The 14370-nt window shown below is 40.9% G+C and overlaps 1 protein-coding gene across 1 annotated transcript; it reads right to left on the minus strand.

The window, feature by feature from the left end:
• Positions 1 to 819: 819 nt before the first annotated feature.
• Positions 820 to 11771, minus strand: tnk1 (tyrosine kinase, non-receptor, 1). Its single transcript, XM_061030909.1, has 14 exons — positions 11494 to 11771; positions 8865 to 9043; positions 7247 to 7311; positions 6941 to 7129; positions 6052 to 6204; positions 5693 to 5970; positions 5475 to 5601; positions 5157 to 5303; positions 4975 to 5069; positions 3634 to 3867; positions 3245 to 3300; positions 2202 to 2683; positions 2025 to 2120; positions 820 to 1358 (listed from the first exon to the last, which is right to left on the minus strand). The coding sequence occupies exons 2-14, from the start codon at positions 9025 to 9027 to the stop codon at positions 1182 to 1184; spliced, it is 2262 nt and encodes a 753-aa protein (XP_060886892.1). The 5' UTR covers positions 9028 to 9043; positions 11494 to 11771; the 3' UTR covers positions 820 to 1181.
• Positions 11772 to 14370: the final 2599 nt, after the last annotated feature.

Below are 14370 nucleotides of genomic sequence, written 5' to 3' on the forward strand. Positions count from 1 at the left end.
TTTTTTCATAGTTAACAAAAAAATGTGGAAAATAGTAAAAGCTGTAGATTTAAAAAAACAAAACAACAACAACATACATGTTACTGAACATTTTCTATTTTAGGAATATTGTTGAGCCCTTGTTAACATGAAAAAGAAAAATAAGATAATGTGCCAATCTTAATCAAGGCCTCAAAATCTTCTGATTCTTCATTTGAAGTCACGGGCCACAGAAAATCCCCTCAAGGGCCGCAAATGGCCCCCGGGCCTCACTTTGGACACCTATCTATCTAGCTTTGGGTATTTGTTATGCTAGGTGGCCTTTAGCCTCTAGCGCCCTGAATACTGTCACTCATAAAAAAATATCGCATCCAAAACATTTTACACCACACAGTTTCTAAGAAGGCTGCCTACATTGACCACAATGCAACTTTACCACAACCTTTTCTATTTGAGTTTCAGTTGTGTTGTGTAGCCTGCGGTTGTTTGCCTCAAGTACACAGTGGCAGGCTAAATAGAAATACTAAATGTTATTCTTTAAGCTAAAATACAAACCCAAAGCATTTCAATTTTCAAAATGAGACCTCTTACTGACACTGACTTTGAGGCAAACTTTTTTCAAGATCTCCCAACACCTGTAAACGGTCTAGTAAAATTGGGTCTAGAATTCATTGGGTTTATAAGTGGACTTTTCAAAATTAAATGAAATAAACGCTGAAGGTCCACATCATTTTATAGCACACAATGTGTCTGATTCACTGCTCCATGTAAGAATTTAGCAGAGGATAAAACGGTTAAACAAAGTCACGTGCTGAAATGAAACACTCATGAAATAATAGCTTCATATTAAGACCAGATCATCACTTTTATTCAATAAAACAATTTCTAAAACAGTATTTACAAATGTATTAAAGTACAAAAACTATTTGCAAGAAAAGACATAATGTGCTGGATAGTGTATTATGAAAGTATAAAAAACAGAGTCTAAAACATTGTCTTCTTTTCATTTCATGTGTTTCAAAGTTGTTTTCTTTTGACATTCAACCATCTACAGTAGTCTATGCATCTGACCTCCCAGCTGTTCCCCTCATCGAGCTGGACGATGAAAGTGGGTCTCTCTGGTGTAAGAGTGTGTCAAGATGTTGCTAAGAAGTCAGCCCTCGTTTATTTACAGTAAGGGGACATCAGCCTGAAAGATCCCCTCAGACGCGTCTTTCATTGTTAATTTGGGGTCGCTCCCTCTCTCCAGTTCCTTGTCTGTCGTCCCGTGACCATCGGATCAGGTAGCGGCTGGCCAACTGCAGGTTCCACTGGTACCTGGAGAGGATCTTAAGACAGTCCTCTCTGGAGCAGAGGCTCAGCGAGTACAGCTGCTCCAACTGAACGGACACACAACAAAAACAGAGATCAGACGAGGCGTGGTTCTCAATCAGCATTGACATCATCAAATTAATTCTTACACTGTTATTCTTCTTCTTTCTCTTCTCCTGTGTCCCTAGCCTGTCTACAAAACCCCCCAAATATGAGAAAAGAAAATGTGTGCTCGAACAGGCCGTTTAGAGACTTTCCCTTTGTGACATCACAAAGGGCAGTAACCCCTTCCACAGGTGGGTGTTTGTTCTAATCTCTGCCAATTGGGCAGGGTGCAAGAAAGCCAAAGCCACCCAAGCCCTTCCAGAGAGGGGGCGTGGTCAGACACAGCTCATTTGCATTTAAAGTTACAGACACAGAAACAGCCTGTATGGAGCAGGGCTGAAATAGAGGGGTTTATAGGCATGATAAATGGATTTATAACAAGAAACTTCCCAGACATTGTTTTTGGGAGTATAATATGGGACTCTCACAGTGCTTTTTTAACCTTTTATTTAATAATATGTAATATGTTTAAAATTATTTCTCCTCAAATTGTTCTTGTTTCTTTAACAATTGAAAGTCACTTGTCTAAGTTGCTTCTTTGTGCCACTTTGTTCACTTTAACATAATTACCGGTAAGTATGACTGAATGTACTATACACAGGTAGATGAGATGTTTTTTAGGGTCTGACCTTGAGTTGTTGTTCGGCTCTCACAGGGTTCCAGTCATTCCGTTGAAGTGCAACATGAACCTCTTCAACGGTCGCTCCATGTACGGCCTCCATAACCTGAGAGAAGCAGATTGACTCAGTTTATTCAGTGCAAAAGTTTGTTCTTCAGAAACAGGACATAATAAATCCCTCTCTTACCTGTGCGATGAGGCTGTCCCTCGTGGTGTGCATCTGAGGTGACTTGTCTCTTTCTCTGACTCGTTCCCTCTCTCTGTCCGTGACGTCATCCAACTGCGGGGTCGAGCGTGCCATGTTGGACATTTTAGGCAGGTTTGAACCCCCGATGCCCGGCTGAGGTTGAGGTAGGTGCTGGGGTGGAGGTTGAGTCTGCGCCGGAGGGGGCATGACCACCTGTGGAGGCCATGGGGTCCCAGGGAGAGGCTGAATGCTGGGCCTCCTCTGTGCTTTCATTTTCAGGTGCTTTAAGTTGGGAGGCGGTGGACGGGGAGGGGGGGCAAGGCTGGCCTCGCTGAAGCGGCGTGGGTCCTTCCGCATCTCCATACTGTGAGCCCCCATTACGAGGGGCAGCAGTCGGCCCTGGTGATCCACTCGGAACGCGCCTACTGTGTGAGCCCGAGGACGTTGTCCGCTCAGGACGGACTCCAGGCTCAGAGACATTCCTACAGACGCAAAGAGGCCTTTCAATTCACAATTTACAGTTAACATGTAAATATTATAGTATTAGTCATTAGCAAGTGATGCTAGTTTAGAATTTCTTCAGGCCCTGCGGTGATAGCCTTATAAAGCCACCAGAGGTCAGACTGGTCTACTGTGAGTAAATCATCTAATGAGTGAATGAATACTTAAATTGAGCTACTTCTCTCATGGTGAATGTGCTTTGTCTCTAATAATATCTTAATCAAGACAAGTTTCAAACGTATATTTAAAATAACTTCATTGAAAATGTTAACATTTCAAAAGCTTTAAATGATCTGCAAAAGAAACCGTGTCTGCACCTCTTAAGAGTACTCTATTGTTATCAAGTAATTTATCAATAACAGGTCAAATATTTCGGAGATTTCCCGGTGCATTGTACGTTATTAATAAGTTAATTGCATCATAGTAATATTCAAAATCTCAGCTGGTATCTGGTTATTTCACAGTGTATACATTACCCTCATGTTAAATATGTTAGCTCTTGTTCACCTTATCCCACAGTTGCTTTTCTTGTCAGTTCTTACCTGCCATTTTCTGCAGATTGGTTCCCTCCTTCTCCCTCAGCCTCCAGCTGTTATTCCTGCACAGTTTACAACAGTAAACAAATGAGTGTGACCGCCTCCACTTACTAACCGTACTGACTAACAGCAGGTGAAAGTTCAGGGCTGCACTGCAACAGTATTCTGCAATAAAACTCACGTCCCTGAGATGCTTTGACCACAAAACAAGTTTTTATTGTCTTGTGGAGGATATAAGCAGCAACAAATAAACTGCCACTCAAGATGAACTTTGTATCTCTGGACTTGTGTCTCTCTCGTTGGTTTATTCTTAGCTGCATGTAATTCAAGTTAATATATTATGATTTCAAAAGAAAGTAGGATCACAAGAAGAACAAGTAAGTATTATCACTGACTCTTCCAGGCCCTGAGGTGTTCCCCAGGTGCGATCAGGTTTGATGTCTCCATGCCCGGTGTGTTGCAGGCTGCCCCTTAGTGGGACTGAGATGTGGGGGGTGTTTGAAGCAGCGTTGGGTGCAGCGTTGCCAGTGGCGACAGCAGGAGGGAGAACAGGCACAGAGAGGCTGGCAGGAAACCAGCCGACTGTTAGCGTCCTGTGGTTCTGACCTCTCCACTCACACAACTCCAGACTAAAGAGAGAGAGAGAGGAAAACGTTCAGGAAATGACAGCAGCCAAACAGATTCTCTTGTTCAAGTGAAACCACCTTGTTTGTAACTTAGAATAATGCAGACACATGGCATAACAGCAGCACAAGAAGCGATGTGTTCAAAAGTCAGTAACGAACATTACCTTAGCTAACAGGCTTAGCTGTGTTAGCTGTGCTATATAACACTGTTACATTAACAAACCCTCAAAGTCTTGAGCTTCTCTATAGGGAGTGTGATTGCTTGTGAATTTACATTTGAATATTTAAGAAAAAAAAAAAAGTGTTACTTCTTGAAGTCAAAGGGTCGATCTGAGTGTACTCAAACAGGCAGGTACTTTGTGTTTCTGTCTTTAAAGAGAACACAAATTTAAATCTAAAGTAACTCACGAAGAACCACATAAAGAAGTCAATGAATGTAACCGCCAGAATTTTAAAGCGGTTATCTTCCTTCTAGACCGGGACTGAACTTAATGCTATCTGTTGTGATAGTTTCTACTGATAAAATGCTAAAGTGTTTGGAAACCTTTTGTGTAATTGAATGATTCTGTGCCACAGAATTTAATACATTTCTGATCGTCAATATGTCAAATATTGTGACGTGATTGGTGACGTACTCTTTCACTGGTTTATTTTTGTTTGATTGAAGAGCATTTGGTGTCTTTCGAGACATTAACACGCATTTCCCCTCTACCATGTGCTTTACGGTAAAATAGATTTTAGGGGGACAGAGTGTATTTTACCATCAGTTAAATTAAAGTGTCTGAACTGAATCAGTGTTGTGTTTATTAAAGTTAACACAGAGAGCTAACTTTGTGACTTCAGTTTTAGAAAAACTGCCCATTTATATTGATTTCTACGGATTTAAGTGGAATTTGTGATGCTTCAGAAATGAAGAAAAAGAAGAGTTTTCTAGAGTTTTTCCCACAAACAAAGTAGTAATGCATTTAAGTCCTCAATGAGATCAAAACTGGCAATCACATTAAGAGAGCCGGCCCATTCAAACCTCTGTTTCTGCTTAACAAAGGCCTTTTGTGTGCGTCAAAGTTTCCCCTGTACTCTTCCAGTCCCACCCTCTTTTCTCTCACCCACCCATGGTCTATGACGGTCACAAGGTCGTTGGCCACGAGGGCGAGTTTCCTGGGTTCAGCAAAGTCTCTGGTTGCTTGTACCTCCATTGGTTTAGCCTACAAAGACATACAGGTGTGAGCCGTCTGCTGCAGTTGAAGAATGTGAAATATTTGTACGGTGAAGTGAATCATTATGTCGCACACCTCTGCAACCATCGTAGAAAGATGAGCAAAGGTGGGTCTGTCGTTCGGATTGCAGGCCCAGCACTTCCTCATCACAGCGTACAGCTCTTGGGGGCAATCCGGCGGTTTCTCCAGGCGCTCTCCTTCCCGCTCCACACGCCACAAAATCTGGATTCAAGAGAAAGTATGTCAGAGATTATAGAACTCTGAGTCACCGAGTGTATTATGAAAGCATCCGGGCGGGGTCACACATTCCAAACTTGAGACAAATACGCTGATTGGCATGGGTACAAACACTGCCAGTACATAAACGTGTAAATGCATTTGACAAGCATGTACCTGTCTGCCTGACAGACCGAACCAGGGCTCCTCACAGTAGGTGAACATCTCCCACAGGGTGACACCAAACATCCACACGTCGGAGGCGTGGGAGAACGAGCCGATACGGAGACTCTCTGGAGCGCACCTGGAAGAAAATCAGCAGCTTTAAATAACTATTTAAGAATTTCTTCTTTTTTTTTCTTCTTCACACTCCCCACTTTCCCAGCATCCCTCACCATGCAAACGGGATCCTCCTGTGTGCTGCCATGATGTAGTGATCGGCCTCCTGGCTCAAGCCTCTCATGAGGCCAAAGTCCCCGATCTTCACCATCTCCCTGGATGCCAGCAGCACGTTCCTCGCAGCTAGGTCCCTGTGGATGAACCTTTTGGTCTCCAGGTAATCCATCCCCGCCACAATCTGAGTGGCTAAGAGCCAGAGGCGGACCAGAGGGTACTGGTACTGACGTGAGCGCAGAGTGTCGTACAGCGAGCCTAAGGGGGCCAACTCTGTTACCTAGACGACAGAAAAATAGATCATTGTGTGTTCCAACTCCTCAATACACCAACAGATCTTTTAATGATCCCTTAATGTTACCATTTTGAGGGGCTGTGTGAGCACCACACCATAGAGGCGGATGATGTTGGGGTGGTCCAACGACTGCATGGTGGTCACCTCTTGGAGGAAGTCGGTCAGTGAGTCCGTCTGCCTGGACGCGCTGCTCCTCAGGGACTTTACTGCTACAGGCAACTGAGGGGAGGAAAAAGGGACACATGCTTTATCACAAACCTGCATCAAAGCACTCAGTCTGTGTGTTTTGGGCTGACATGGTCCATGTAGACAAACACAGACTAAAAGGACAATTAAATCCTGACAGCAAGTCAATGCAACGGCTGACGTTTCTGTAATTACTTATTGACCATATGATGGCAGCAGAAATATCATGCTGTCATATTATTAACCCAAAACGAGTCAAATCCTTTAACATCAACATTTATAAAGAGTAATCTGACCTCATCGCTAATATCAAACCAGCTTTAGCTTTGTTTGGCTCCTGAGGAAAATGCTCTCGTTAGCCGCTACATGTCACTCTATGTTCACCAGCTGTTTGCTGACCTTTGTTAGCAGCTTTTTTAGGGCTGGTGTGGTTTAACTCATTGCATTATATCTTACTTTTTTTTGCTTGTTAGGAATTAACAGAGCATGCCGAGGTGCAGCATAACTCAACTAAACATGGAAGATGTAGGCAGTCAAATCAAACAAATTATCTACGAGATGACAAAAAGCTAGTAGAAAAAAAACGAGGACTAAAAAGATGGGGTGAAAATGATGTGTGGGTTGGATATTAATACAATTCCTCTCACATATGTGAAGCCATTCGATGTCAACACTGCATCAGAAATAGAATGTTGTTTTGGGGATGTGATATTGTGAACTGTATCTGTGAAAAAGTACAGATTAAAAAGAGCATTTAAACATCTCTTACCACTCTCCCAGTAGGTGTGTGCCACTCTCCCTTCTTCACCACCCCGAAAGACCCCGAGCCAAGCTTCTCTCCCAGAGTCAGCTCGCTGTCCTGGATCAGACAGGGCAGAGCACGGCTCCCCCCATCCTGAATCTGAGCCGGCACGCCTCCACCCAGCTGCTCCGGCCCGTCCTGACCTTGACTTAATTGCTGTTTGCATCAATAAATGAATGAAATCTTATTACGGCATGCAATACTTCATTAACATACGGTTTACAAAAATGATAAAGGAACTCAAAATTGACTAAAATGTAAATAAATTCATACCTTCGGCAGCCGCGATCGTGATTTTATCTTGAAGCGTTTTAGAGCCTCCCATAGTCTTCTTTGAGCTGGAAGGAAACGATTATATGATTATAGCTAACATGACATATCTGTCTGAATTCACAACTTCTAAATCTACACTAAATATTAAAGTTTCATAAACATGTATCACCAATAATTTAACTAAACAACTACTCTGTACACTCAATATTTCCACCATTATCTCACTACATTGTTGATAAGAGTCTTTGTATTGAGATATCTCTTTGACGATGGGATTGGGAATCAAACAGGAGCTTTGTTTTGTTTATAGTTTAAACCTATTTTTTATATATATGGATGTAAGTCATACTCTTTAAAAGGTCACATATTATGCAAAATACACTTTACCATGTTTTTAACACTAATATGTGTCTCTGGTCTGTCTACAAACCCCCCAATTATGAGAAAAGTCCATCCTGCTCCACTTTTCAGAAAATGTGTACTCAAACAGGTTGTTTGGAGATTTTCCCTTCACGACATCACAAAGAGCAGTAGCCCCTCCCCCAGGTGGGTGACACTCCCACAGCTAGGTGTTTGTTCAGTCCTCTGAGTCTGCCTTCTCACCGTTAACAATAGGACATGGAGCGAGAAAGCCACTACTCCTTCCAGGGAGGGGGCGTGGTCAGACACAGCTCATTTGCATTTAAAGCTACAGACACAGAAACGGCCTGTTCTGAGCAGGGCTGAAATAGAGGTGTTTTTAGGCATTTTTAACAAGAAGCGTCACAAGCATGTTTTGGAGAGCTATGAAGTTAATTAAACGTGTTTAAAAGGAGGATAATATGTGACCTTTAATTTTTTGACTGTTATCAGATATAACAAATCCTTTAAACCTAAAGCTCTAGAAAATTCTAATGATCAACCTTTGCAAAAATAAAGGCCAATTATAATACCTGGCTTTAGGTCGACTTTGTATTAAAGGTAATATATGCAGGACAGAGATTGACATCAATGTCTTTCCTCCCTTCATTGATTACTTAGAAGCTGCCATTGTTGACTATGCAAACAGACACTCTCACAAACACAATGTGCACTGCTATTAGTGCAAGTTTGCTTTGAGGCTTAAAGTTTTTATACAGTGATGCCAGAGAAGATGGGATCAAGTTTCAGTGGATGAAACTTTTAAACACGCCTGCCAGTGTTCAGTGTGTCAAGAAAACAATACTACGATGCTTTGAGGGAAAAGGTGGGATTGTTCTATAAAAGAATACAAAGTATGAAGCATTCCAAAGACATTTGATCCGACACATTTTTGACCCCAAATCAATTATATTCTTATTTCTTTGTCCGTTTGTTCCGATAAAAAGCAATGTGGTCTGCATAATTGTAAAAAACACACTTTATGAATACAGTTGAGTTAGGCTCATTAAAGTCTTAAAAAAAAGTCTATTAACAAACTCGATCCGTCATAAGTGGCTGAAAGCTTTCCTCCAGACGAGTTAGCCGAGATTGTGATAAGATCCAACGGTTGGACACTATTGTGGGTTAAGGGATTATTCACACCCCTCTGTAATCTTGTGATAAACCGGACACTAGTAAGCGAGGACCTCTCTGATCAAAAGCAGTCGATGGTGCTCACCAGGTTTGCTGATTCCGATACTCTCCAGGTCGCTCTCCTTCACGTAGGCGAAGTGATCGATGCGCGTGATGTTGAGTCCATCTCTGACGCGCAGGTAGAACTTCTCCAGCTGGACCTCAGTCAGGAGTGAGTACAGCCACTGAGTGTCCTGGTCCATCAGCATAACCTGGCCAAACTTTCTGGAGAGACGAAGATAAAAGTTAGAAAGCAGCGCTCAGTCGTTTGCCGTTTCTTTCTTTTTTTTCAGTTTACTTTTAATCGACTCTAACCTTGCTCCCGCTCCGGCCTCTTTCACCGAAGGAACTAACAAAAAGCTCTTAGTGTTAGATGCCAGAGTGGGATTGCTCAACTTAAAGATGTGGGCCAACACTTATTTGTTGTTGTGCTATGCCAAAGAAACTCATACATGCACCTAATCTACAGTCCGCTGACAACGTCTACTTTATAAAACTGTCAAAGGACTAAAACTGACATCTGTTTTCAGCGTTTTATAACCAAGTCAACTAGAAAATGATGTCTTTGGTTTATTTAAGCACTTCAGAAAAACGCAGTTAGCTATTTAAAGGACGGTGAAATCAGATGATCAGATGACGATAAAGAGCATAAACTAAAGAGAAGCAAAGACGAGCAGGTAGATGATGGGAAAGGAACTGTAAAAACACACATATTCGATTCTCTCCCCCTTAAGAAGCACGAAGAAGTCGGCTCGGTATCAGTGCAGCTCACTCGGCTGTGACTCACTTTGAACCTTTGAGGTTGAAGATCCCACAGGGAGTCCTGATGCAATGTGAACAACTGAGAGGAGGAAACATTATCTCGTCTGTCAGTTTAAGAGGCACCAGTTAGACAGGATCCTGTTCTCACTGAATTCGTGCAACTACTGACGGTGGCATTTGCATCAGCTTCGAGGCTAATTTCAACATCATTGTCACTCTTCTTCTTTTCTACATTTCTTCCATATCCTAACCTAACTGTTGACACAGAGCAATTACGTCATCAAAATCATGTGTGCAGAAACAAGCTAAAGCAGAAACTTCAAACGCAGCATGTTCTTCTCATGTTGAATACAATCTCTGGTTTCTGCTTTCACAGTCCTTTAGAGGATTGTTCAGCCATAAATCAGCTGCTTATCAGCAAACCAAACCCAGCCGCTATGAGTCAGGAAAGGCCTTCAACATTCCCCTGTCAGCTACCTTAGGGAAAAAATTAACATCAACAACGAACAGCCAGCAGAGCCACATTTGTCCCCGCCAATCAATCGTGTTAGGTTTTTTTGTTTTTTTTTAACAGCCAACTGATGCTGCAGAAAGTGGGCAAGTGCAGGAGAGTACTAGCCTGGGCTTGCATATATTTCCAGGGACAACTCCCAATTAATCTGCACGTAATTTGAGTGAGCATGAGATAAATTCTCTGCAGGTCACATTCAAATTCCGATGTAAAACACTCACACATGCGCTGATGAACATTTCGTAAACAAAGATAACTCTGTGATCATTCTCTGTATGTGCACAGTGGTCAATGTTTAACCAGCACAGCTACTGAAACAGACTCTCAGGCTAATGGTATGCATGACAACCATGTGTTTAACCGTTCAGTTATTCAGCTTTTAATGGATGTCACTGGTTAGACATGATCCTGTAACTTCAAATGGCTTTCAATGTGTATCCAGAGCAGCTTCTGTCGGAGAGCATTGTTTACACTGGTGTTGTCTTCGTCTCCCTGCAGAGCTCGAGAACAGATCGACATCAAACCCCCCCCCCCGACAGTCGCACATGACAGCCTCGGTCAACAAAGCAGCTCTGACAAGGCTTCATTCACAGAGGAAAAAAAGAGCATTTCAAGCCAAACCATAATATTAAGATCCTCAGAGCTGTATGAACAGCACAAGGGTGTGCATCTTGCACAATTTCCAAAGATGTGTTTTTAAGTACTGGTGCAGTCCAGAGTAGATAAGGATACTATACTCCCTGAATTCAAATCTCACCTCAGTGAAATAACATTATAACCAGCTAAAAGTACGTATTAAGGTGGCCTAGAAAAAGAAGGCTGCTCTTTATGTTGCCTTTGATGGATTTCTTCTGAAGCAGCATTTTATTGTTATAATTGGAGTACACAAGTGTGTATATTTTGGCTTCTTTATACCTATATGTTTTTTGTATCCAGCACCAACTTAAGGACATGCATGTCTGTGAACCACTTTATACACTATTGAGGAGTTGAATCTATAATATCACACCATATTTATTAACATGTCACATGTTGATCATAGAAGCAGAATGGAGTGTAACTTCAGCTGTCACATAAATGTAAAAAGGAGGCGGAAATGTAGACCTATAGTGTATTAGAATTAATAAACATCAAATGTAACCTCAATAAGTCACCTCTGTGATGATTATGTAGCCTGCTTAAGTGGCCTTCATGTATGGTCATCCTGTAGGCTATATCTGCCTTTAGATTTAGGCCTATCCAGTATTCTATTGCAGCCTACAACATTAAAGCAAAGCCATTAAAATACAACCTAATTGTCAACATTTTTAAGAATTGATAAGAGTAACTGAACTCCTAACATAAACGTCAAAACTTACAGAATCTGTAAAAAGGCTAGAGGTAGACTACGACCTCTACTCACCCTTAATCAAAATACTTCAGGTCTTCAGTCGGTGACAGCTTTGTGTTACCCACACACGCCCCGATACAAGTGATCCATGTTGGCGTTAAAACATCCAGCGACGTCGACGGAGGGCTTTCCAACAAATCACAACTCCTCTCTGAATCCTTTAGTGCGTCTAAATTATTCACAAAATGAAATATTTAAGCAGTTAACCGGTAAATATGTAGTCTAAATCCAATAATCTTTCTCTGATCCTCACATGCGCTGTCGTGATCTACCTGTGTGTTTCAGGATCTTTTCTCCACCTCTTTCCAGTTTCTCTTCTGACCACACCTCTTCTTCCCGAGTGTCTCACCTGCCAGCAGCTCTGGCAGCCAGACAAAACTGAACCTACCTTCACAGAATAGATAATGACATTAAGGCCATTAATCATCGGCACAAATCACTCATTTAGGTCAATATGGTAATGTGGTTTAACTGGAAACACACCAGATTATAAACACAGAAATTCCAAACAAGTAGGCAACAAGTTAAATATTATAATGTAATTTGAAAGATAGTTCATAAAATGTTAGATCCTATAAACTATCTTGAACAAGGTAGAAATATGCTAATTTACAGTTTTTGTTTGTTTAGCATCTAAAACTAAAGGATTGTTTATTGTTGAACCTGTTTCAGGCCTATAGCTAAAACTACATGCTAGGTCAGGGATGGGCAACTTTGTTCACAGCAAGGGCCACATTCATTCAATTCTCACTGCCAGAGGGCCAAATTGTAGAATACAAAAACGATTACAGTCAATTATGTCTCAAATTTAACTCAACATATACCAGTGATCAAATATTATTATGGACATACTTGTGGTTTTCATGATTTCATGGCAGATTTTGTCATGTTTTTCTTCATGTTTCCAATTAATTGATGTGTAAAAATTGACCTGAGGGCCACGTTGCGGCCCCGGGCCACCAGTTGCCCACCCCTGTGCTAGGTTATGAGGTGCACTCTATCTAGCTAAAGCTTGTATTTGTAGTCTATGGCTTGTAGGCTACTTAAAACCAAAGCTAGTTTCAGCAAACACTACATTGTTTGAGTTTGTTGTTTAAATGGTTTAAATCATCCCAAGCAAGTAGCCTATAGCATATTGGGTAGCATATATGAAGTTAAACCTCTATCTTTAGGTAGGCTACACAACCTGTAGGCTACCTTGCTTTAACTGAATATTTTTTAAGTAGGCTACACTTTTTAGCAACGTACTCGACTAAAGGCTTCAACTAGGCTAGCTGAAACTTGTTAATTGAAGTGTTAGCTTTGAGTTTTCATTTTACTTATGTTCCAACAATAAACCCGGTCTTCATAAAGCCTACATTTGAAACTCTTAAAGTGTAACCTTAACAAAATGCTCATTTTGGAGGCTAATTCAATTATTTAAATTGTAGCCTACTTTTTTTTTTTTTTACAATCCTAGTTCTATACATATTGATAGATATGCTACAGACAACTCAGTAAAATACAATACAAGTCGACTGTAGGATAGCCTATCACAAAATCTCAGTCTTTAAAATGAGAATTTTACCAAAATATGATAGCCCACCATATAGGCTAACAAACACTTTAAGACAGGGCAATTTTTTTGACTGCGTTATTCAGCTATAACTGTATACAGAATAAATTATAATTAAGTATGATAAAAGAAAACATTTAAACAATTTTTTAAAATCTAAATTTTCTTATGATTAGCCTATAAAGCGTAATTTGTAGAGCTTTTCTAACTTTATTAAATATAGGTCATCTTTTATTCTTCTTCCATGACGTATGCTACAATTTATTATTACCTAAGTCATGACTGGTGTCCAAGTAATTACAAATAATACTTTTAATCCATCCATTGACCTTATTTATTTCTTGTTTGACTCAGATGAAACTTGCCATGAGCTATGAGTCAAAAGAGATTCAAATGTGTTTTTTGTGTCACAGTCTTTCTCTCCTCCATACCTGCTGCTGCCAAGCAAGTTTGACCGGATTTCTTTTTACACTTCACTCGTGGCTGTTCTTTTGAATGAAAACCAGGTAAGCACAGTTGACCTGCCTGCACTTTGCACTTCCTGGTACAGTACTGCTCCTCCCTCTCTGAATTACTCAATACACACAATAGATTTCTATAGAGCCATTCAAAGGACTCCCTAGTTTCTCTGCACTTTAAGCTATGAAGTACAAGGCAATGTCACAAGTTAATAATGCCATCTCAACAACTTAAAATAATGACACGAGCAGATAATGTCAATTGGTGATGCATTACAAACTACATAATGTCACCCTTCACCCATTCAGCAGCTCTTTAGACAATGACCTATTATTTCCAGGACGTTATGAGTAGTTGTGTCTGCAGGACTAAGTGTATATGGGGAGGATGTTTAGGCTGCTGTCTAAAGTCTCTGAGGCTCATTTGTGTCATTTTACCCTGTGGGAATCTCTCACCGCCTTGTTTCAAGTGACTGAGAAACAGACAAGCTATAAGAGTGAAGGGACCTGGCCTATGAATCACTGAAAAATGCAATATTAGTTGTTTGAATATATGGCAATGGCAATACTAAGAAAGAGCAGAGAGAAATGTGATCGTTTTCTAACTTGTGTGTTTAAGAGACAGTATCAACCAAAGCTGTCAAAGGAATGAGTTGTCAACCAGTGAGTATCTACAGAACCAGACAGAAATGTGAACTCTCTGAGATGAATGGAAAAGAAATAAGATACGTGACGTATGACAGTGGAACAAAGGGAGAACAATTGTGAGGCAAGTTGATTCATATGTTTCTATCATTGACCTAAAAGGTCATGAACTTTATACTAAGACTGTCTACGATGTAAAGGAAATTAGTTACCCCCTCAAATCTTACAGAA

This window comes from Labrus mixtus, chromosome 23 (genome assembly GCF_963584025.1).
Source record: "Labrus mixtus chromosome 23, fLabMix1.1, whole genome shotgun sequence".
Lineage (NCBI taxonomy): Eukaryota > Metazoa > Chordata > Actinopteri > Labriformes > Labridae > Labrus > Labrus mixtus.

What these genes read in the sequence shown, in the direction of transcription:
- tnk1 (XM_061030909.1), bottom strand. Translation starts at nt 9,027, where the DNA reads ATGCTGATGGACCAGGACACTCAGTGGCTGTACTCACTCCTGACTGAG. An exon ending in CACGATCGCGGCTGCCGAAG is followed by an intron (nt 7,130 to 7,246) that starts GTATGAATTTAT and finishes TGATGCAAACAG; the next exon opens with CAATTAAGTCAAGGTCAGGA. An exon ending in TCGGTCTGTCAGGCAGACAG is followed by an intron (nt 5,304 to 5,474) that starts GTACATGCTTGT and finishes TCTTGAATCCAG; the next exon opens with ATTTTGTGGCGTGTGGAGCG.